At 40.3% G+C, this 23,205-nt stretch overlaps 1 protein-coding gene across 2 annotated transcripts in view; it reads right to left on the bottom strand.

Annotated features, from left to right (window-relative positions):
* The window catches only part of LOC136862988 (uncharacterized), a 230,216-nt gene that overhangs the window by 143,537 nt on the left and 63,474 nt on the right, over positions 1-23,205 (bottom strand). For both annotated transcript variants that reach the window (XM_067139290.2, XM_067139292.2), the window contains exon 4: positions 20,371-20,503. In XM_067139290.2, coding sequence (XP_066995391.2) covers positions 20,371-20,503 — 133 coding nt within the window. The remainder of the gene's footprint in view (positions 1-20,370; positions 20,504-23,205) is intronic.

Below are 23,205 nucleotides of genomic sequence, written 5' to 3'. Positions count from 1 at the left end.
ATTATTATTATTATTATGCCTTTGCTGGCGGGACCTAGTGTTTACAGTGCACTATGTCTTCTGGTATGGGCTAGAGCAATCTTGTTACTTTCATTGATCTGTCTCAGCTTTATCCTTGGCTTTGACAAAATGAAAGTGACTGAGGTATGAGTGATGCTAGTAATGCCATTCCTTCTGCAGCCAGTCCCTGCTCTGAATGGTGTGAAAATATTGCTCATAGGGTCAGTTGGTGCATGCATTTCAGTGGGCTTGGCGGACTGATATGTAATAGCAACTTCTGGCCCGGTGAGGAAAGCAACGGGAAACTACCTCACTCCTCATTTCCCTAGTATGCCTCTTCAGTGATGCCTAGGCCATCTATGACAGCTGATGGCAGAGCTGTTGAGGATCCAACCAGCCTTCGGGCTGAGGACTAAACATACATACATACATTATTATTATTATTATTATTATTATTATTATTATTATTATTATTATTATGTCCGACTCGTTAGCTAAACGGTCAGCGTACTGGCCTTCGGTTCAGAGGGTCCCGGGTTCGAATCCCGGCCTGGTCGGTAATTTTAACCTTGATTAGTTAATTCCAATGGCACGGGAGCTGGGTGTATGTGTTGTCTTCATCATTATTTCATCCTCATCACGACGCGCAGGTTGCCTACATGCGTCAAATAGAAAGACCTGCACCTGGCGACCCGAACCCGTCCTGGGATATCCCGACACTAAAAGCTATACGACATTTCGTTTTTCATTATTATTATTATTATTATTATTATTATTATTATTATTATTATTATTATGTCCGACTCGTTGGCTGAACGGTCAGCGTACTGGCCTTCGGTTCAGAGGATTCCGGGTTCGACTCCCGGCCGGGTCGGGGATTTTAACCTTGATTGGTTAATTCCAGTGGCGCGGGAGCTGGGTGTATGTGTTGTCTGCATCATCATTTCATCCTCATCACGACGCGCAGGTTGCCTACAGGAGTCAAATAGAAAGAACTGCACCTGGCGATCCGAACCCGTCCTGGGATATCCCGACACTAAAAGCCATACGACATTTCATTTTTTCATTATTATTATTATTATTATTATTCATGTGCCTATTTCAGCCTTATAATGTTCCAGCATTTACGTGAAATGGAAAACTATAGAAATCATTTCAAGAACAGCCGGTGGGATTTGAACCCACGGCACCACCCGACTTCGGGTTACTAGCCCGTCGCACTATCACTGAGCTAGTCCAGTTTATGGGTCGTTTAAGTTTGTGTTTTAGTATTCACGGGTCGCCCTTCGTTACCTCATAACCTACTTTAGAGCGCCATAATACAATACTAACATTATTTTCTTCATGTCTAAATTCCCGAGCTACAATAATAATAATAATAATAATAATAATAATAATAATAATAATAATAATAATAATTCAGTTTACATCGAAATGACAAATAGATTCCATAAACAGGTTTTATTCTTGCTGTGGCTCGTTTGGTGCTAAAGAGGTAGACGATTTGGCAACTCTGACTACGGCAGACACAGTAAATCCTATTAGCCCCTAATAGACACCGGGCTGCCGCTGGAGGGTAGTTGTGTGAGGCGTGGTCGTCATGTTTTGTCCCCAACTATACTAGCAGGGCTCAATAGGGCCATACATAATTCTCCATATTTGTACTGCTTGAATGAAAGGAAGACACTTAGGATTGTGATGCGCGGGGATATTTCCCTGTAGAGTTCTCAGTATTGGGAATGTAACCGTGTGTTGACAAAATGTCAAGACATGAAGAAAGGGCCAATTAGCAAGGGATTACTCAGTAGGGGGCCGGAACGTGACCACCGAGATAACGGGGATCACGTCCAGAAACAGTTGCAAGCTCACAACATCGTGTCAGGTTTTGCATATCGGTTCCAGGAAACAACAATGTCCTAGGGATCCTCGGGTTGTACCGTGGTTGAGGGATGTGCTGTGTTTAAGTTGCAGCGTTGGGAAGACTGTGACAGGATTGTAAGCTGCACGATAGTTACTTATTTTGTGCCAAATAAGTTTTTTTTTTTTTTTTTTTTTTTTTTTTTTGAAGAGGGGCTGTTTTGTCACCGAGAAGCCAACATTATGTGCATCCTCGGTAAGTTATGAAAAAGTTTTTTTTTATTCTTACAGTAGCAAGACAATCGCGGATGCGTGCCTAAGTTCGATAGGTAGGCCTATATATTTTGTCAAATGCCCGGGGACTGATTGGAAACTCAAATGGCACCTTCAAAAGTGCGGGTAATATTTTGTAATTGGCGGGCGTGATAACTCAGTTCCAATGGTTCTGTCTTCTCATCAGGACGGCCCAGGCTTGAATCGCAGTCGATACATGAAACATTTTTAAGATGGGAAGTCACGTTCTATTGATACGGATTCTACTTAAAACACTAGATCCCGTCCCTTACCTTTCCTTATACTTTTGACCCAGAACCGCATCATTTATGGTGGTGTATTTTGAGTATCCAACCATTCTTCGGACTTACCTTGTACCTTAAATGGTGAATGGATGCAGTGGCGTACCCACGAAATGATTTCAGTGGGTGGGTTGTGAAAAGATTTTTTTATTTTTTTATTTAGAATTTGCTTTACGTCGCACCGTATGTCTTATGGCGACGATGCGAAAGGAAAGGGCTGAGAGTGGGAAGAAGCGGCCGTGTGCTTAATTAAGGTACAGGCCCAGCATTTATCTGGTGTGAAAATGGAAAACCACAGAAAACCATCGTTAGGGCTGCCGACAGTGGTGTTTGAACCCACTATATCCCGGATGCAAGCACACAGCTGTGCGCCCCTAACCGCACGACCAACTCGCCCGGTGGATATGAAAAGAAAGCTGGTCCTACCGAGTGCGATGACGGATCTTCAGTAGATATTGTTGGTTTTGATTGCTACCATGTACAATCATAGCTTCTGTACTCCTAACATAAACCGGCGGAATTATTGACACTGTTCGTAAAACTGATAATATCGTTCTTCGTTTGTGAGGAAGTAGAATCTTCATTTAATTTGTCTTCTTAAAAAAAGGAACCACTTTGGTATTATGCCCCGTGAAGCTGACTACCTTCCAGGCCGTACATATTTCGATTACGGGGGACTCAAGGAAAACTCTACTGCACCCAAAAAACAAGGCTGTATTCTCCCCATCCCATGCCTTTCTTAACTCTGTCAGTGCCGGGAATCGAATGCAGGATGCCTTAAGTCAAATTCGAAAATAAGGAGACCTAAAAGTAACCATCCGGCCCCACGGTGTAGGAATAGCGTGCCTGCCTCTTACCGGAGGCCCCGGGTTCGATTCCCGGCCACGTCAGGGACATTTACCTGGATCTGAGGGCTGGTTCGAGGTACACTCAGCCCACGTGTTTATAATTGAGGAACTATCTGACAGTGAGATGGCGGCCCCGGTCTAGAAAGCCAGGAATAACGGCGGAGAGGATTCGTCGTGCTGACCACACGACACCTCGTAATCTGCAGGCCTCCGGGCTGAACAGCCGTCGCTTGGTAGGCGATGGCGCTTCGGGGCTGTTACGTCATGGAGTTTGGTTTGGAAAAGTGAACAGAGAAGGAAGCGACACCCCTGCAAGGCTCCTTAGCTTCCAACTAGTTCTTCTGTCCGGCCTCGTGCATTTAGGGCAGTAAGAAAACGTACGCCTTAATAAGTGCTCCTCATAAAACCTATGTAAAAATACTAACTGCATCTATTTATAACAATAACCACAAACACCTCCTCTTCATGTGGCTCAGTTGGTTGAGTCGCTGTCCTTCTGAGACTGAGTTCGCAGGTTCAAATCCCGGATCGGATCGGTAACCCTTAAAACGGTGTTGAAATGGCAACAGCCCAGTGTCGTTGGTTTCTGGCACGTTAATAAAAATTATACATACGAATATTAGCGTCACAAAACTCTAACTTTATATTACTATATTCTGTATCCCAGGCTTGCGTGGAAAAGTAATTAACAATTTACGTTACGTCGCACCGACACAGATAGGTCTTATGGTGACAGTGGGATACGAAAGGCTTAGGAGTGAGAAGGAAGCGGTCGTGGCCTTAATTAAGGTACAGCCTCAGCATTTGCTTGGTGTGAAAATGGGAAACCACGGGAAAACATTTTCAGGGCTGCCGACAGTGGGGTTCGAATCCACTATCTCTCGGATGCAAGCTCACAGCTGCGTGGCCCTAACCGCGTTGGAAACTAATAGGACAAGGTAAACCTTACATAGCATATGTTGTAACGTGTATTTTTCTTTACGAGCTAACAAAATATCTGTACCCATACGCTTTACATTATTTATTTATTTATTTATTTATTTATTTATTTATTTATTAGTGCCTTCAGTACAGTGGCGAAGTTAGAGCTCCAGGCCCTCTCGTACACTTGACCACATACTAATCAGAATCTTAAATAAAATACTGAGATACTTAAAATAGTTAAAGCTACATAAATTAATAGAATTGAAAATAAATTTAAATAAATTACTTACTAAATTAATATTAGAACTAATTAATATTAAGAACTCTTAAAAATGGCTAATCCTCAGGAACGCACACATTCATACTACAACCATTCAATCAGCTGTCCTCAGCAGGTAGTCACGGCAGGTGACCTTAAATCGTGATTTTAAAAAGCTAGTTTCTCTGACCTGAACTGGCAGGGAATTCCATAATCTGGCGAGTCACCACAAATAATCTATTAATTGTCCGACTCGTTGGCTGAACGGTCAGCGTACTGGCCTTCGGTTCTGAGGGTCCCGGGTTCGATTCCTGGCCGGGTCGGAGGTTTTAATCTTAATTGGTTAATTCCAATGGCACGGGGGCTGGGTGTATGTGTTGTCTTCATCATCATTATTTCATCCGCTTCACGACGCACCGGTCGCATACGGGCAAGGCCAACTAGATATACAGGCCATAAGGCTCCCCCTCCACTTCGGGCGCTACGTCACACTAGTCGCCAGCCGCTTCACTTCTCGCCAGTGACTTATAAGCTGATCTGAACTTCGCAGCAGTGAGGCTATCGATGGTGTTGAATGATTTAAACGTGTGTGAACATTGTGAATTATGGCCACGTCGTGTTGTATACCTGGTTGTAGAATAAACTACAGTTCAAAACAGCCTAATATTTCAGTGTTTAAATTTCCTACTGGCGTGTTTCGGAAACAAAAGTGGAACATAGCTATCCATCGAACCGAATTCATCCCTTCAGCAAGCTCACTTGTGTGCATAAAACACTTCGACGAAGTTTCGTAATTAGGGACGATTCCGTTAAAAGACCTGATGAGTCTCTTTTAACTGTAAAACCTAACCATTTAAAACTCTCAAACGATGCTATTCCTAAGTTTTAAAATGTGCCTGCCTATCTGTATAAAACATCTTCCAACAACGAGCAAACATCCTATTCAAAGACAAGAAGAAATTGAAAAATGGGAAGAGGAAGGAAAGAAAGAAAGCTGAGGAAGAATATGACAGGATCAAGGACTTCGACGAAGTTCAGGGTAATTTCAGTATTAAACGCAAATTAGATTTGGACAAAGTTTCCGTCAACTTTAACAGCCAAAGTCTGTATTTTCAAAATGTATGTGACTGAGGAAAATATTCCGAAAATTGGTACTTCCTTAACATTAAACGAGGCTCTTGATTTTAAATCCATTAAACATGATATTTTCATGAGTTATAACCCTGATATACGTGCATTAGGTGATGGGGGCAAGATATTAAAATGGTCAAATTAGAAAAGTATTTATAACTTCCTGTTTAGACCTGCTCGTAACTCAAAAGTGACTGTCCACGATAAAATAGAATCTGTACACAAAATAATCGATGAAATTGAAAGTGAAGTTAATGAGTGTATCATTACTGATAAATTATATTTTTTTAAGGAACAGTTAAATATAGCCTTTGCAAAGAAAGTATATTACTCCTGTATTCTCATAACATGGTTCACTTCAATATTTTTCGCATTTCCTGGGGCGTAAAAGAAGATAAGACAGTCAACGTTTTTTACAATGCCCCACTTGGTTATTCACAGTCTTTTACTGCAAAACTAGGCACGGGAAATTCGGGTATTGATGATTCACATTGGAATTACTTGAAAAAAGAAACTAAAATTGTTAAAGGAGCATGACATATTTTGTAACTTGTTGAATGGAGTCTACATAAAACGTGAGCTGAGCTATAAAGGAGGAAAGGTTTTATTTTTGTTTTTGCTAGTGGCTTTACGTCGCACCGACACAGATAGATCTTATGGCGACGATGGGATAGGAGAGGCATAACAGCTGGAGGGAAGCGGCCGTGGCCTTAATTAAGGTACAGCCCCAGCATTTGCCTGGTGTGAAAATGGGGAAACTACGGAAAATCTTCTTCAGGGCTGCCGACAGTGGGATTCGAACCCACTATCTCCCGATGCACGTTCACAGCCGCACGGCCAGATCGCCCGCTAGGAGGAAAGGTAGAGGGAGTTGCTTTTAGTAGTAAAAGCGGAGAAAATAACACTACATTAGCTACAACTGCACAAACTTTTATGTTGTCATCCAGTCTTTAAAAAAATAAAGACGTTGTTGATTTGTTTCCATGTAAGAACCTAATATGACATTTCTTAGAAGAACTAACTTTGCAAGTCTTTAAAGTATTAACAGATAGTCCTATAGCTTATAAGGTAGCATGCATAATTTCTAATAATAACAGGAAAATGTTTGAAAAGCTGTGCAAAAGCAATTTACAAACCACTTTTCAAAATCCATTTGACGAAACACACACACACAAAATTGTTTGATACTGGTCATTTATTTAAAATCTTAATAAATAACTGGCTTAATCAAGCTGACAACTTATCCTGACTTTGACAACTCTGAGTCAGACAAAAAAATGTCTGAGTCTATCTAGTGCGGCCTTGGCTTGCTCCTGCCCTGTATAAAAAGGTGTCGTACCAGACTCTTTTAGAGCTACAAAATGTAAACCTGTATACCAATGTTTTTACATGAGGATTCTCAGAGAAAAATTCTGACTTCGCTTGTCAACAATGTTCTGGAAAACGAAAATGTTTAAACATGCTGTGATTAAATAAATAGTTTTAAACATTTCGTTGACAGATGTATATACATCTTTTGTAATATATTATTGAATAACAATAGAAAAGTTACCGTAGATAAACTCATCGCTGAGAAGAAGAAATCCTCAGGAAAATAAAAATGTACAAACTGAAACCTTAGGAATTCTTAGGTAAGTTTTAAGTTGCAGCTTAATTTCTAAGAAAGGTTTCAGACTTTTATTGTGAATTGCCATCATGCATTTTCCTAGTAACATTAAAACTTTTTGTATACGTATTATGCGTTCTAATCTTTTAAAGATACCGTGTTGAGTTACAAGTGATAGATGTCATCATAATTTTACGTAAAGAAATGTACATGTACTGCCCTTCCAGTTTTCTCCCCGCATAAAACTCGTGTAGTATACAAGCCTAAGTAAAGCCACAATTGAAGGAGTGTTCAATTTTATCGTTAAGGTAAAATAAATGAACAATATCATGGTGAAAGTGAGAGCGGGCCCTACACTGCCATGATGAACGCCAGCCACTAGCGTGACGTCACGGTCCGAGCCTTGTGGCCTGTCTATCTAGTGCGGCCTTGATACGGGCGTCAAATAGAAAGACCTGCACCTGGCGAGCCGAACCCGTCCTGGGACATCCCGGCACTAAAAGCCATACGACATTTCATCTTTCATCCATTAATTTTATTTGTGCGTTGCAGTGGAATAGAAAGATGAATTTAGAAGAAATGTACAGTGGCTGAGTTTCAGCAACCACTCTGATCACCATCGTTAAAATGTGTAGCTGCCGACGTTTATCAGACATCAGCCATGAGACAGCCTGATAGTATGGGGTGATATGAACATCGTACCCGATATTGTAAATAAATCGCAGGCAGGAATTCAGTGCTCGTTGAAGTTTCAGTGTTTCTTCTCTCTCCATGTCAACTAAAACGACGTCACAGTAATCAAGAATAGGGAGAATAAGTGTCTATATTAGTTTGGCGTGTAGGTCAAATGGAAATATATCGCTCTGCCGTTTAAGAGGATGAAGAACTCCAAAAAAATGTTCACGTATTTTTTCGTGTGTTCAGACCAATCAACTGTTTCATTCATCATTACGCCGGGATTTTCAACAATCAATCAATCAATCAATCAATCAATCAATCAATCAATCAATCAATCAATCAATCAATCAATCAATCAATCTATCTATCTATCTATCTATCAATCAATCAATCAATCACTACTGATCTGCATTTAGGGCAGTCGCCCAGGTGGCAGATTCCCTATCTGTTGTTTTCCTAGCCTTTTCTTAAATGATTGCAAAGAAATTGGAAATTTATTGAACATCTCCCTTGGTAAGTTATTCCAATCCCTAACTCCCCTTCCTATAAACGAATATTTGCCCCAATTTGTCCTCTTGAATTCCAACTTTATCTTCATATAGTGATCTTTCCTACTTTTAAAGACACCATCCAAACATATTCGTCTACTGATATCCTCCCAGGCCATCTCTCCACTGACAGCTCGGAACATACCACTTAGTCGAGCAGCTCGTCTCCTTTCTCCCAGGTCTTCCCAGCCCAAACTTTGAACATTTTTGTAACGCTACTCTTTTGTCGGAAAACACCAAGAACAAATCGAGCTGCTTTTCTTTGGATTTTTTCCAGTTCCTGAATCAAGTAATCTGGTAAGGGTCTCATACACTGGAACCATACTCTAATTGGGGTCTCACCAGAGACAAATATGCTCTCTCCTTTACATCCTTCTACAACCCCTAAATACTCTCATAACCACGTGCAGAGACCTGTACCCTTTATTTACAATCATATTTATGTGATTAACCCAATGAAGATCTTTCCTTATATTAATACATAGGTATTTACAATGATCCCCAAAAAGGAACTTTCAACCCATCAATGCAGTAATTAAAACTGAGAGGACTTTTCCTATTTGTGAAAATAGTTACTTATTAAAATCTCCCTCATGCCTGCTTTATCAGCCTTATGGTACTGCCTAACAGTCCTCCTTTTACGGCCTTCCTTTCTTTCACATTTATTTTTAATTACCACAGAAACAACGTCGTGATCACTAATACCATCTATTACTTCGATTTCTCTATAGAGCTCATCTGGCTTTACCAGCACCACATCCAGAATATTCTTCCCTCTAGTAGGTTCCATCACTTTCTGAATCAGGTGCCCTTCCCATATTCATTGGTCATGCTTCCTGTCGTTCGCATCACCTTCCCAATTGACATTTGGTAAATTGAGATCACCCGCTACGATCACGTTCCTTTCCTTATCGTTTCCCACATAGCTGTTTATCTTATCAAATAATTCTGAATCAGCATCTGCGCTACCCTTTCCTCCAAAGACATCAAGTTGTCTATTATCTTTAGAAATGAGCCTTACCCCTAGAATTTCGTGCTTGTCATCTTTAACTTTTTCGTAGCTTACAAATTCTTCTTTCACGAGAATGAATACTCCCCCTCCTACCATTCCTATGCTATCTCTACGATACACCCTCCAGTTCCGTGAGAAAATTTCTGTATCCATTATATCATTTTTCAGCCATGAGTCAACTCCTATTACAATATCTGGTAAGTAATATATCTATTAAATTACTTAATTCTATTCCTTTCTTTACAATACTTCTACAGTTGAGCACTAGCAGTTTTATGTCATCCCTACTTGATTTCCAGTTCCCTGTTCCCTTAACACCGCTCCCTAGCGCACCCTGTTTCCCTGAATGTACCTCCCTATAACCCTTCCAAACAAATTTCCTAACTTATATGTACCACTGCAGCCGGCCCCGTGGTGTAGCGGTAGCGTGCCTGCCTCTTACCCGGAGGCCCCGGGTTCGATTCCCGGCCAGGTCATGGATTTTTACCTGGACCTGAGGACTGGTTCGAGGTCCACTCAGCCTACGTGATTAGAATTGAGGAGCTATCTGACGGTGAGATAGCGGCCCCGATCTAGAAAGCCAAGAATAACGGCCGAGAGGATTCGTCGTGCTGACCACACGACACCTCGTAATCTGCAGGCCTTCGGGCTGAGCAGCGGTCGCTTGGTAGACCAAGGCCCTCCAAGGGCTGTAGTGCCATGGGGGGGAGGTTATGTACCACTGCGGTTTAAGTGAAGGCCATCTGAGCGCAGATCCCTATCTCCTACCCACCCATTAGGATCTAGAAATTTCACTTCCAGTTTCTCATTTAAATCCCCAATCACCTTCCAGTCAAAATCCCTCCTACACAGTATTCCACTGATAGCAGTCTCCGCTTCCTTAAATAATAATGTTACCATTCAGTAGGATAGGCGGGATTGCGACATTGTTTGAGCAGCTCCGTAATTTTCGGGATCCAATTATACTTGTCTGAGTTTTTTTGCAGTTTAGTATAAGAGAGCTTCGTTGTGCATATACACTTATGTAGTCGGATGTCCCTGTTAATATCTTGTCTTGCAGTGTCGATATATTTGAAGATCGTCAGCACAGATGTCATGTGTGTTACTTCCTGTCACAGATGGTATGTCATCATTGATATAAATACAGAAAATTAGGGGCCGTTGAATACTGCCCTGTGGGGCAACATTAAGTTTCATTTTCCATTTAGAGGCCTTGTCGTTTAATGTTACACGCTGTTGACGGTTACTCAAATAAGAACTAAAAACCTTAAGCGCAACCAGGTCGAAATTTAGCAGTTCCATTTTCTTTATCATAGTCAGAATTACTATAGTATCAAAGGCGCTACTGAAGTCAAGAAGGATAAGTATAGTGAGCAGTCGTTTGTACATAGCGTTTCTACTGTCTGCAGTGCTATCGTGCTGTCGTGGTACTGTAACCCTTCTTAAATCCAGATTGCAAAGGGTCCAAAAGAGCAATTTTATTTAGGTATTCTAGAACTTCCTCGTATACTAAACGTTCGAAGTCTTTAGAAAGCGCAGGGAGTACGGACATAGGACGATAGTCAGAGGGTGATTGTGGGTCTAAACTCTTAGGTACCGATATAATATTGTGACGTACCCACTTGGCCCACAGATGAATGACAAAATTATAACGTGGCGGGTCACTTTAATATTAAATAAATAAATGATATGTCATTGTTTCTCCATAAACAGTATCCCAAGGGCGCCAGTCTTCAAGCTTAAGGCTTGAAAACAAAAGTAGATAATTAATAATAATAATAATAATAATAATAATAATAATAATAATAATAATAATAATAATAATAATAATAATAATGCGTAATGAGACTCAAAAAACTCCCAGGGGTGAGGTGAACGGAACACAAATCATTAAGTACACTAACTTGGAATTTAAGGATCATTAATAATCATTTCATAAAATACAAATTAGAACAGCTATTTATTAAGATGAAAAACGTGACGTAACGGCGTTTTAACGACATCTGAACTTACGGAAACAAAAGAAAAATTGAATGAAATTAATTTTACAAATGAACTGTTGCGCGAAGACTTGCAGTAACTTATGCCATAAGCTCACCATATGTAGACTCTGTTGTTTTGAAGCTGATGATATGTGGATCTCGTACCGGCTGCCTTCTCTGTTGTTGGATTCCAGTCCTACTTCTACATTTCCTGTCCTTAACACTTCCTACTGTACTCCCTACATAAAGACGTAATGAGTCCTAATTTTAAGTGCAAAACCACCATGGGTTATGTTCATGGAGAGAATACATTCGTATTCTTCCGTATTACGGAACAGTAGCGTAGCTAAATTCATAATAAGAGCTCTCCTGCCCTATACTAGTCAAAGCCGGTCTCCCGTTGACTACCTCTCGTCACTGAGATAACAAGTCCCAATGAGAGTAACTTTTGAGTAGAATATACTCAGATGCGAAGTGAGCTAAGTTAAAATCTTCTCCGATGTGTAGACGTAGAATCGTATGAATAAGAATATAAATGAGAAAGTCCGAAAGTCCGAATGTCCTCTCCAGCCCTTGTCGGTGGTATTTATCGGTTCAAAAGTCTCCTTCCATCAGCCATATCACATGGTCCAGTAAGATTCGAGGTCTCATCCCTTCTCCGATGTATAGCTGTGCATCCATCACGTTGCTTCATTACGTTCATTCACATAGGCTGAACTTTCCCGCTGAAATAAAGCGTCTCGAAGCCGAGTTTGAAAAGTGGGTGTTAATAATGTATCAACTGTCTCTTCATGAGGTGGAGAGGGTAATATCTCTCGTAACCTCGATGACGTACTTTTCCTGGAACTGGGCTGAAATTAGCCTGCTGACTCTGGTCACCTCACAACGGCTATTGGAAAATTTACTGCAAGTTATAAATATGCGTGATGTTGAAATACTTTACCCAATAATTTGTTCGTTCAGAATACGTTATAGCCGCGATACAAAGAAATGAAATGATGATTGAAATGGATGATAAAAACCCTATATATATATATATACATACATACATATTAATTTAAAAATGACCTATCAGTGATTAAATATATACATCTTATCAATTAAATATGTAGTTCAATAATTAAAAATATACAGTGATGTCCCAAACATCACATTCGCCCCTCTGAGCCTGAAACAAGTAGTACTTCCGTTGTGGGCTCACACTTACACATTGCCACTTACGATTCACTTGTTTTCAAAACCACTGTACATTCATTCATTACTGTATACAACAAAACACTATTTTACAAAATTACAACTTGATGATTCCACCTACAACTTAATAACAAATAATATATAACACTTCAAAATTTCCATTAAAACACAATATTACAACTTAGCGAGTTTCTGATGTCTCACTTTCTCAAATGTTCGTCACCTCTTGCTGATTTTATGAATCCAGTGTATGCAATACTTGACAATTCAATTTAGATCTGTACAAAATTTACACAAACAAAATGCATCGTATTACTCTTTCAAGTGTTTATACGTTCTTGCTGTATGACTATCACTTCACACACGCTAACACATTCACGTGGTTTTAGCCTAGGGTAAAATTATTGCAAGTCTTTATGATGACTTCTTATAGTCTACGGGGAATTTACAAATTTTAAACTGCAATATTAATGATCCTCGTTATATAAAATCAAATACTAGATTACCCATACATGGCGTTACGTAAAGAGAACAGACGTAATCTTGGTAATGAACTCGTGTCAATCGTATACACACACATCGTGTAGCAAGCAAAACAAAACTTGGGAAACTCCACCTACCAGAGAGCAGTCACTCCACGCTGCGACAGGTGTATATTATATAAGAGATAAGCGTGGCCTGGCTCACTGACCTATATTCCAGCACTATGGAAAATCCACCGGACTCGTAATACATTTACGTAAACTTCTAATGTTGTACGTACCCATTGAAATGCAATCGCCGTCAGATAATTTATAAGCACAAGGTCCTAGACGCAATCACCAGATCATCAACATAAACCCTGGCGAAATCACCTGTATCATCACCTAATGCAATATTTAATGCTCTAATTAAAGCCGCAGAACTTGTCTTCGTCCTGTAGGGAACGCGCTGAAACTGATACAAGCTGTACTTATGACTAAATGCTGTCAGAGGCCTGTCCTCCACTCTCAAAGGAATCTGCCAAAAACTACTTCTTAAATCAACAGATGAAAACCATTTTTTACCCTCAAAGCCCTGAATTAACTCTTCAATAGTCTGCGATTTTAGCTGGTCAGCACAAATACGTCTATTCATATCTCTCCCATCAATGCAAAGTCTGACGCTCCCATCACTCTTAGGCACAACGATTAAAGAATTTACATACTGGCTATTAGACACTTCAATTATCCCATCAGCTAACATAGCTTGTATCTGATCGTCAACTGCCTTGGCATATTTGTGTGGGATAGCATACCGTGGCCCGCTGAAAGGACTGTCATCCAGCACTGAAAAAGAATGTTCATAAACATGTGTTTTACCGGGTTTCTTAGAAAAAATCTCAGCGTGTTCACATAACACTGCCAACAATTCGTCCCTCTGGACTTCCTCTAATTTACTGTTACTCGCAGCTTCAAATAAGGCATCCTTCTGATCCTCTTTCAACCACAACTGGCATAAATTAAACCCCTCACTGGGTTTCTCCTCATATCTAGAAACGTCAATAACACTCCACATAGAACAAACATTCGTTTTCCTCTGAATTTCATTTTTCAGTTCGAGTTTGACATACTTATTATCCCACTTCAGATTTACCGTTGCATCATCGTAATCTAGCTGAGCCGATTTTAAAGTCAGCCAGTCACATCCCAAGATGAGATCAAATATAAGGTGAGGAATAACCAAACATAGCTGTACTGAAATAAAACCCTCTATACAAATCGGCACCGCAACCAGCTTGCATATTTGTTTCGACTTTTTACCAACAGCTGTAATAATGAATGTAGACTTAACAGGCATCTCTTCTATCATAATACCCTGTTTAACTAAAGAGTCATACCATTCTGAACTAATACATGATTTCCGACTTCCAGTATCAATTAACGCGTTAACATACGCCCCCCAAACTTCTAATTGAACCACAGGATTAATCACTTCATCACCCGAATATAAATAATTATTATCTGGTTCACACATAAGGTCTTCCTTAACATCTAGGTCATATGGCAATAGTTTCATAACACAATTCCTAACTACTTCCTGGTAAGGCTGGAATTCTGACCCATCATTACAGCCTGCATTTAGTTTAAAGGTTGCGATCGTGTACCTACACTTGGCTCGTTAGTAACTTGTCCTCTGACTTGTTGGGCATTTCCCGTTCTATTTTCAGGTGCGCCACCCCTACCGTTATGCCTTGGCTGAAACTGATTACGATTCTCGTAGTTTGGCTGTCTCCTATTGTCCCTTGGTTCACTATGAGGAACAAAATTATGTGAGTTTCCTGTTCTATGCCCAATGTTTCCTAGTGCATCAAAACTCCCTAATAACTGCTCCATTTCCTGAATAGTTTTAATACTTTGCATACACGCTGCTTCGCGTACCCTGTCTGGAAAATGTCGTAACAGTAATCTGACTACATCTGAATCAGCCGTGATTCCGTCTAAATTCTGGCAAATCATAACATGTGACAAAAAATACTCAGTCATAGAGACACATTCATTATGTTTGAATTTCCCGAATAATACCCTTTCTCTTTCACGGCTTTGAACGGTTTCGTTCCAGTATTTGTCTGTGAACTTCGTCTTAAATTCCTTCAGACTTTTCATGTTACTTTTATAGACTGAAAACCAGGAACGCGTCTCTCCCACAAAAGCATGATCAATAATGTCGATCGCCTCTTCCCAGTCCATAAACCCTTCCTCAATCCGTTTCCCAAACCGTTTTTCTACTATTTTAAGAAATTCTAATGGGTTAGTTTGTTTCCCAATGAACTTCGGTAATTCGATTTCCTTACTGTAAATCCCTCCATGACTTTGCCTCTCAGTGTTACCTTGCCTTTCTCTTACTTCTCGTCGTATGCGTGCTTCTGCCATCGCTATGCGGTTATCTACATCTTTATCTCTTCTTTCAATTTCATTCACTACAGTGTTCTGTTTTTCTTTCAGTGTCTTAATTTCCACTCTATTGCCTTCTACTATCGCAAACTTTTCTCTTTGTTCCCTAGTGTTGTCTTCTATTATACACTTAACGGTATCGATCTTGTTTTGCACCTGATCTTTAAATTCTTTTAGTTCTTCCTTTTGGATCTCCACTTTATTATTAATACTTGTCACCTGTGTCTCTAACTCCTTTCTAGTGTTGTTGCTTTCTTTTTCCATTAATCCCAACAACTCACTCCTCTGCTCTACAAATTTCTTTTCTACCTCTTGTTTGTTTTGCTTAGTTATCTCTTTCTGTTCCTCTATCTGCTTGTTAAATCTTTCATTTTGCTTAAATAATTCTTGTAACTGTTTGCTATGTTCGTCCATCCTTTTATTAGCTTCGACCTTGTGTTCATTCAATGCCTTACTTAATTCTCGTTTAGTTTGTTCTACTTCATTTTTAATTTCTGATTTAGTTTGTTCTACTCCATTTTTAATTTCTGATTTAGTTTGTTCTACTTCATTTTTAATTTCTGATTTAGTTTGTTCTACATCTGTTTTAATTTGTTCCAATTCATTTTTTATTTCAGATTTACTGTCCTCTATCTTACTCAACATTAACTGCATTATTTCAAGTAACTGAGTATTATTACTCTCAATGTTAGGACTAACCTCCGCCCCGCCCCCCATCGTACTATCGTCTGAATCTAACGTAACTTCGTCATTCCTACTCTTACTCCCTTCGCTATCTTCGCTCCTAATATCAGTTTCTTCCTCTACACATTTATCTAACTCTTCCTTAGAATTACTTAAAGTACTACCCTTCAGCACGTGTCCACTACGCAGCGTCATGTCTTTCTCCTCTTGCTCAGCCATGTTACCCCCAAAATCAAACACACAAGAAAAATATACTGTGGATACACAACAGTTACCCCCAAACTACTGATTTTATCCTTCTATACCAGTACTTAATGACTTACGAGCCCCTCAGTTGTGGCGACAATATGTGACGTACCCACTTGGCCCAGAGATGAATGACAAAATTATAACGTGGCGGGTCACTTTAATATTAAAATAAATAAATGATATGTCATTGTGTCTCCATAAACAGTATCCCAAGGGCGCCAGTCTTCAAGCTTAAGGCTTGAAAACAAAAGTAGATAATTAATAATAATAATAATAATAATAATAATAATAATAATAATAATAATAATAATAATAATAATAATAATAATAATAATGCGTAATGAGACTCAAAAAACTCCCAGGGGTGAGGTGAACGGAACACAAATCATTAAGTACACTAACTTGGAATTTAAGGATCATTAATAATCATTTCATAAAATACAAATTAGAACAGCTATTTATTAAGATGAAAAACGTGACGTAACGGCGTTTTAACGACATCTGAACTTACGGAAACAAAAGAAAAATTGAATGAAATTAATTTTAAAAATGAACTGTTGCGCGAAGACTTGCAGTAACTTATGCCATAAGCTCACCATATGTAGACTCTGTTGTCTTGAAGCTGATGATATGTGGATCTCGTACCGACTGCCTTCTCTGTTGTTGGATTCCAGTCCTACTTCTACATTTCCTGTCCTTAACACTTCCTACTGTACTCCTTACATAAAGTCGTAATGAGTCCTAATTTTAAGTGCAAAACCACCATGGGTTATGTTCATGGAGAGAATACATTCGTATTCTTCCGTAGTACGGAACAGTAGCGTAGCTAAATTCATAATAAGAGCTCTCCTGCCCTATACTAGTCAAAGCCGGTCTCCCGTTGACTATCTCTCGTCATTGAGATAACAAGTCCCAATGAGAGTAACTTTTGAGTAGAATATACTAAGATGCGAAGTGAACTAAGTTAAAATCTTCTCCGATGTGTAGACGTAGAATCGTAGTAAGAGTATGAATAAGAATATAAATGAGAAAGCCCGAAAGTCCGAATGTCCTCTCCAGCCCTTGTCGGTGGTATTTATCGGTTCAGAAGTCTCCTTCCATCAGCCATATCACATGGTCCAGTAAGATTCGAGGTCTCATCCCTTCTCCGATGTATAGCTGTGCATCCATCACGTTGCTTCATTACGTTCATTCACATAGGCTGAACTTCCCGCTGAAATAAAGCGTCTCGAAGCCGAGTTTGAAAAGTGGGTGTTAATAATGTATCAACTGTCTCTTCGTGAGGTGGAGAGGGTAATATCTCTCGTAACCTCGATGACGTACTTTTCCTGGAACTGGGCTGAAATTAGCCTGCTGACTCTGGTCACCTCACCACGCCTATTGGAAAATTTACTGCAAGTTATAAATATGCGTGATGTTGAAATACTTTACCCAATAATTTGTTCGTTCAGAATACGTTATAGCCGCGATACAAAGAAATGAAATGATGATTGAAATGGATGATAAAAACCCTATATATATATACATATTAATTTAAAAATGACCTATCAGTGATTAATATATACATCTTATCAATTAAATATATAGTTCAATAATTAAAAATATACAGTGATGTCCCAAACATCACAATATTGGCAGTTTTTCAGACAGTAGGGAAAGTTCCGTTTAGTAAACAGTAGTTCAGTATGTGCGTCAGTATAGGCGAGATAGCACCCGTAATGTTATGTATAAAAGTAATAGGAATATCATCTACATCTGTAGTCTTTGTTTTAATATAGTACAAAGCCTTTTAACCTGATTTTGTGTGACAATGTGAAATGTGAATGGTGGATTGGCTGGAGGGGAGGGCGGTGAGTCGGTGCAGTTAATTTTGGTAGGTTGAATATTTATTCTACTAAAGTAATCGCTCAGTTCGTCAAGTGGAATCTGTCTCTGTTGATGTTTTCCTATTCCCAGAGCTCCAAGTTGGTCCCATGCGCGATTAGAATTTAAGTTGTTAGCTACATTCCTAAAATATATACATTTTTTAAATTTCTGATTAACTGCTTTGTGCGATTTCTTAAGATGCGGTTAGATTCGAAGTCTGTGTCATCTAGGGTTTGTTTATAATGTCGAAATAACGAGTCACGGTGGGCCATCATTCTCTTGCCTTCATCATCTAGCCATGGACAAGAAGGACGAGAAACCTGTATTCGACGCGTGTGTGTATATCTTTGCCGCATTATTTGTATAAAATATCACTTCTTTATTGCTTATCACATGACCATTATTATAATAACATTACCGTATTTATTCTAAACCAGAATATTGCATCCTTACTCAAACTGTTTATTCTTGCATTCATGTCACTTGTACTCGGAATATATGAAATGCTGCAGTTATGTTGGGATGGGAGTAACAGAGGTAGCCGGGAGACGGGGGGGGGGGGGGGTGACGTCCAAGGAGTCCAGACACCCGAGGAGTTTTAACGAATGTACTTTTATTGAGCATTTTATATGTAATGTACATTAATATTAGCTTCCGAAGTCTGACTCATTGGCTGAATGATCAGTGTTGAGGCCTTTGGTTTAGACGGTCCCGGGTTCGATTCCCTGCAGGGTCGGGTATTTTAATCGCGTCTGATTAATTCTTCTGGCTGGGGACTGGGTGTTTGTCCCAACATATTCATATTCAGACAACATACTACACTACCAACCACCAAAGAAACACACAACACAGATTACATCCCTCTATATAGGGTTGGCGTCGGGAAGGACATCCGGCCGTAAAACAGGGCCAAATCCACATGTGCGACACAGTTCGCACCCGCGACCCCACAGGTGTGGGAAAAGCGGGGGAAGAATAATAATAATAAGAAGAAGAAGAAAATTACTATTAGCTTCCGGAATCCGCACGAATCCACCACTCTTACTTGGATCCAAGGACACTCATTTCCTTTTTCGGTATTCTACACCACCTAAACTATGGAAGTTTGGACACCTATCCAAATAAAATTCTGGATGAATGCCCCCCCCCCCCCCTCCTAAACTGAAATCCTGGCTACGCTACTGTCTTCCGAAATGTCACGATTTCGCTCGATGTTTTAGGTCATCTCCTGCGTGAAGTAACAAGCCACGGACATGAAGCTAGCTGTATTACAAAGATGGATGTGCGTCATTTTCCCTCTCGCACTTGGCCCTACATAGCCGTGTGTCGGTTCCTTTAGCAATGTAGAATTATGGGTTCAGTCTGGAGTATTACAGAAAGAGATTTTACTGCGAAAACGAAGGGTAATAAGTAAAGATACCGTACCTGTGAGATGGAGAATTCGACTCGCAGCTAGTAAGATACTAGTAAGATACTAGTACGCGGAAACACCTGTACTGTATTACATTGTAAATATATAACCATTTTTCAATAACAGTTCAATGAACATCCTGACCGACTTCTTGGCTAAATGGTCAGTGTCAAGACTTTCCGTTCAGAGGGTCTCTCGATTCCCGGCGGGTTCGGGATTTATAACCACGTCTGATTAATTCCTCTGCCTCGAGGATTGGGTGTTTGTGTTTGCTTTAGCGCACTCCTCTTCATATGCACACAAACTACCAACCACCACAGAAGCATCCAGTAATAAATACATCCGTCAACATACTGTTAGGTCAGATAGGGCATCCAGCCGTAAAATAAGGCCAAATCCACATGTACGACACAGTTCGCACCCACAACCCTACCAAGATGTGGGGAAAGCAGTAAGAGAAGAAGAAATCATTGCACATCCTGTTACCTCGTGACTGCTTCAAGAGGAATGTAAATTTTCACAATCAGCTCACATTACGTACAGATACATTATATAATTATACATTATACATTATATACATTACATAATTTAAGTGAGGAAATAAGATAACAGATGTTTACGTAAAACCTCTTACCTCAGGTATAGATTTTGCTGGAGGAGGTGATGTAATTGAAGAATGTTGGTACAGCCCATTTTCACGCCGAAGTTCTTTCTCTCTCTCTTGAAGCAACCGAATTTCCCTTTCTATTGGTGTTTCTTTATAGCTCCTGTATTTGAAGTAAATGAAAGTAATTAATTCAAGTCAACAAACTAGTAAAGTATTTAATTGTAAATCTGGGTTGTGCCTACTTCAATACATGTTGAATTTCTTATCTATACACTGTGCTGCAGATAGAGAGAATTTTGGAGGAATCCTAAGGAAGGAGACGTGAAAGGTGAAACCAGGGGTCGAGGTGTTTGTGCACTGGGTTAGTTAAACACAAGAGATTCGGATATTCGAGAGGCTAACAGTATCTTCCATCCCACTAAACATACTGACCAACACATCTTCAAACAGCAGGGCCTACAAAATTAAACGCAATATTTAAAGTACGCAATTTCATGTTTATTTTCTAGGAGCGTCTGCTGACAGTAAATGAAGGGTGTGCTGTCCGGAATACATACTGCTTAATCACTCCATAAAAGTCATTTGACCCCAACTTGGCAAGTTCGAACCTCACTCAGTCCGGTGGTATTGGAAGGGGCTCAAATACGTCAGCCTCGAGTAGGCAAATTTACTGGCACGTAAAATAACTCCTGCTGGAGTACATTCCGGCACCTTGCCGCCTCCGAAAACCGTAAAAGTACTTAGTGGGACGTAAAGTCAATAACATTATTAAAACTCATTTGGGATCGTTACTGGAGATCTGCTGTAAATCTCGAAAACCGTCAACACAATTTCCAATCGGTAAAGCTGATATAAACAAATGCTACCAGTTCAAAAACTTTTAGCTAGTTAGGGATACCCTTGTGTATAACTCGTTTTAACGGAAAGTATTCAGAGCTGTCTCAGTGAAACCTGGTTTTAACTAAAAGAAGCTCACACGTATTAGTTGAAGGTACTTTTAACCTACAATATTGTCTTTTGTCAACTGAAACTATTTTTGAATATGATACTTAGGATTCTGGGTTGCAATATGTCTCAATCTAATGTTAATACATGATTATAATAATGTTATAGAGCTTTCTCTTCTTAGTATTACTACGAAAATTTATATATTATGTTGCATAAATTTAAATTTTCATGGCTAGGTACATACGTATTTCACAATTGTATGGGATATACAGTCCCGGGATGTATAGTGAATCAACATTCATGAAATTACACTATTGGTTAAGATTTCAGTAAATAATAATTTAGAGCTCAAAATGTGGGAACGGCTGAGGAAAAATATGTTAACAATTTACAGAGTTTGGCAATAACAACAATAATAATAACCAATTTCGTATGGCTGTTGTTAGCCTGGTGCAGTCCTTGTAAGGCAGACGTTTCGATGAGGGTGGGCAGCATTTGCTGCGTATGAGAAACTGGGCGTTAATGTGGTAAAGCATAGTGTGGTGTGCGAGTTGCAGGAATGTTAGAGAGGCGAGGATACCCAGTCCCAGAGCCAACTGAATTAACAATTTAAGATTAAAATCCCTCTACACGACGACCAAAGGCCAAGACGCTAAGCACTCATCCGCACGTGTGTCCTCGTATTCCTCGAGGCGGTGTAGCTCTTTTCAGACACAACGTCAATAGAGGTGAACTGCAGGTACATTTTAATAATACACCTGGGTAGGTATATTTTGCAGACCTCCTCCTCCTCAGAGAGTTAACTGCACTTGCGCCGGTCTCAAGCACGGATAAAGGAAGAGAGACATCCTAAATAAACGCAATGGCTCTGCCTGAACCTTGTCGGCCCTCAGATTCAAGGTCCACATCGATATCTCGGTGCACGACCACCGATTGGTAAAATGTGCCTGCGGCTCTCGTTGTCATTATAAACCGAAGGTAACGGATCAGTGTGACTTGAGCAGACGTGCAGGATGCCTCGCAGACGTATGCGAGAACCGTACCGTCGAATAAGTGAATATGAAAGAGGACGCTTTTTTGGCATGAGAGAACATGATGCATCCATCCGGGAAATTGCTGCTCCTGTGGGACGAAGTGTGTCGGCAATGCAACAGGTGTGTACAGAATGGTTCACAGAAGTCCGTAGAATACGACGAGATGGGTCTGGTCGCACCACCCAGACCACCCCCAGAGAAGATCGACACCTCATACGAATGGCATTGCAGGACAGATCTGCATCCTCCTCGGCTCTGGCGCAACAGTGGAACAGTGGAACACATCGTCCACTATCAGGAGTGGCCATCCATCGCCGTTTATTACGATTTGGGTTACCGGCGTGTCGTCCACTTCTCCGCCTACCTTTGACTAATGTGCATAAACATGCTAGACTGCAATGGTGTATGGAACGACGTCACTGGGGACAGGAATGGCAGCAGGTAGTGTTTTCAGACGAATCCAGATTCTGTTTGTTTGAAAATGATTGGCCGCATTTTGGTTCGCCGCAGACAGGGAGAGAGGCATCACAATGACTGCATTCGCACAAGACATACAGCACCAACTCAAGGCCTTATGGTGTGGGGTGCTATTGGGTACAACCACAAATCACAGATGGTGCGTGTCCAGGGCAATGTGACCAGTTTGACCTACGTGAATGACATCCTGTGACCCGTAGCCATACCCTTCCTGCACGACATCCCATACGCCATATTTCAGCAGGACAATGCGCGACCACATGTTGCTGCACGAACACGTGCCTTCTTGTTGTCACAGGATGTCAGACTGTTGCCCTGGCCAGCCCGATCACCGGACTTGTCGCCAATTGAAAATGTATGAGATATGGTGAAACGACGGGTGCGGCGCTGTGACCCAATGCGA

The sequence above is a fragment of the Anabrus simplex genome, chromosome 2 (genome assembly GCF_040414725.1).
Source record: "Anabrus simplex isolate iqAnaSimp1 chromosome 2, ASM4041472v1, whole genome shotgun sequence".
NCBI lineage: Eukaryota > Metazoa > Arthropoda > Insecta > Orthoptera > Tettigoniidae > Anabrus > Anabrus simplex.
The sequence above is the reverse complement of the archived record's forward strand: the minus strand, read 5'-3'. Positions and strand labels throughout refer to the sequence as shown.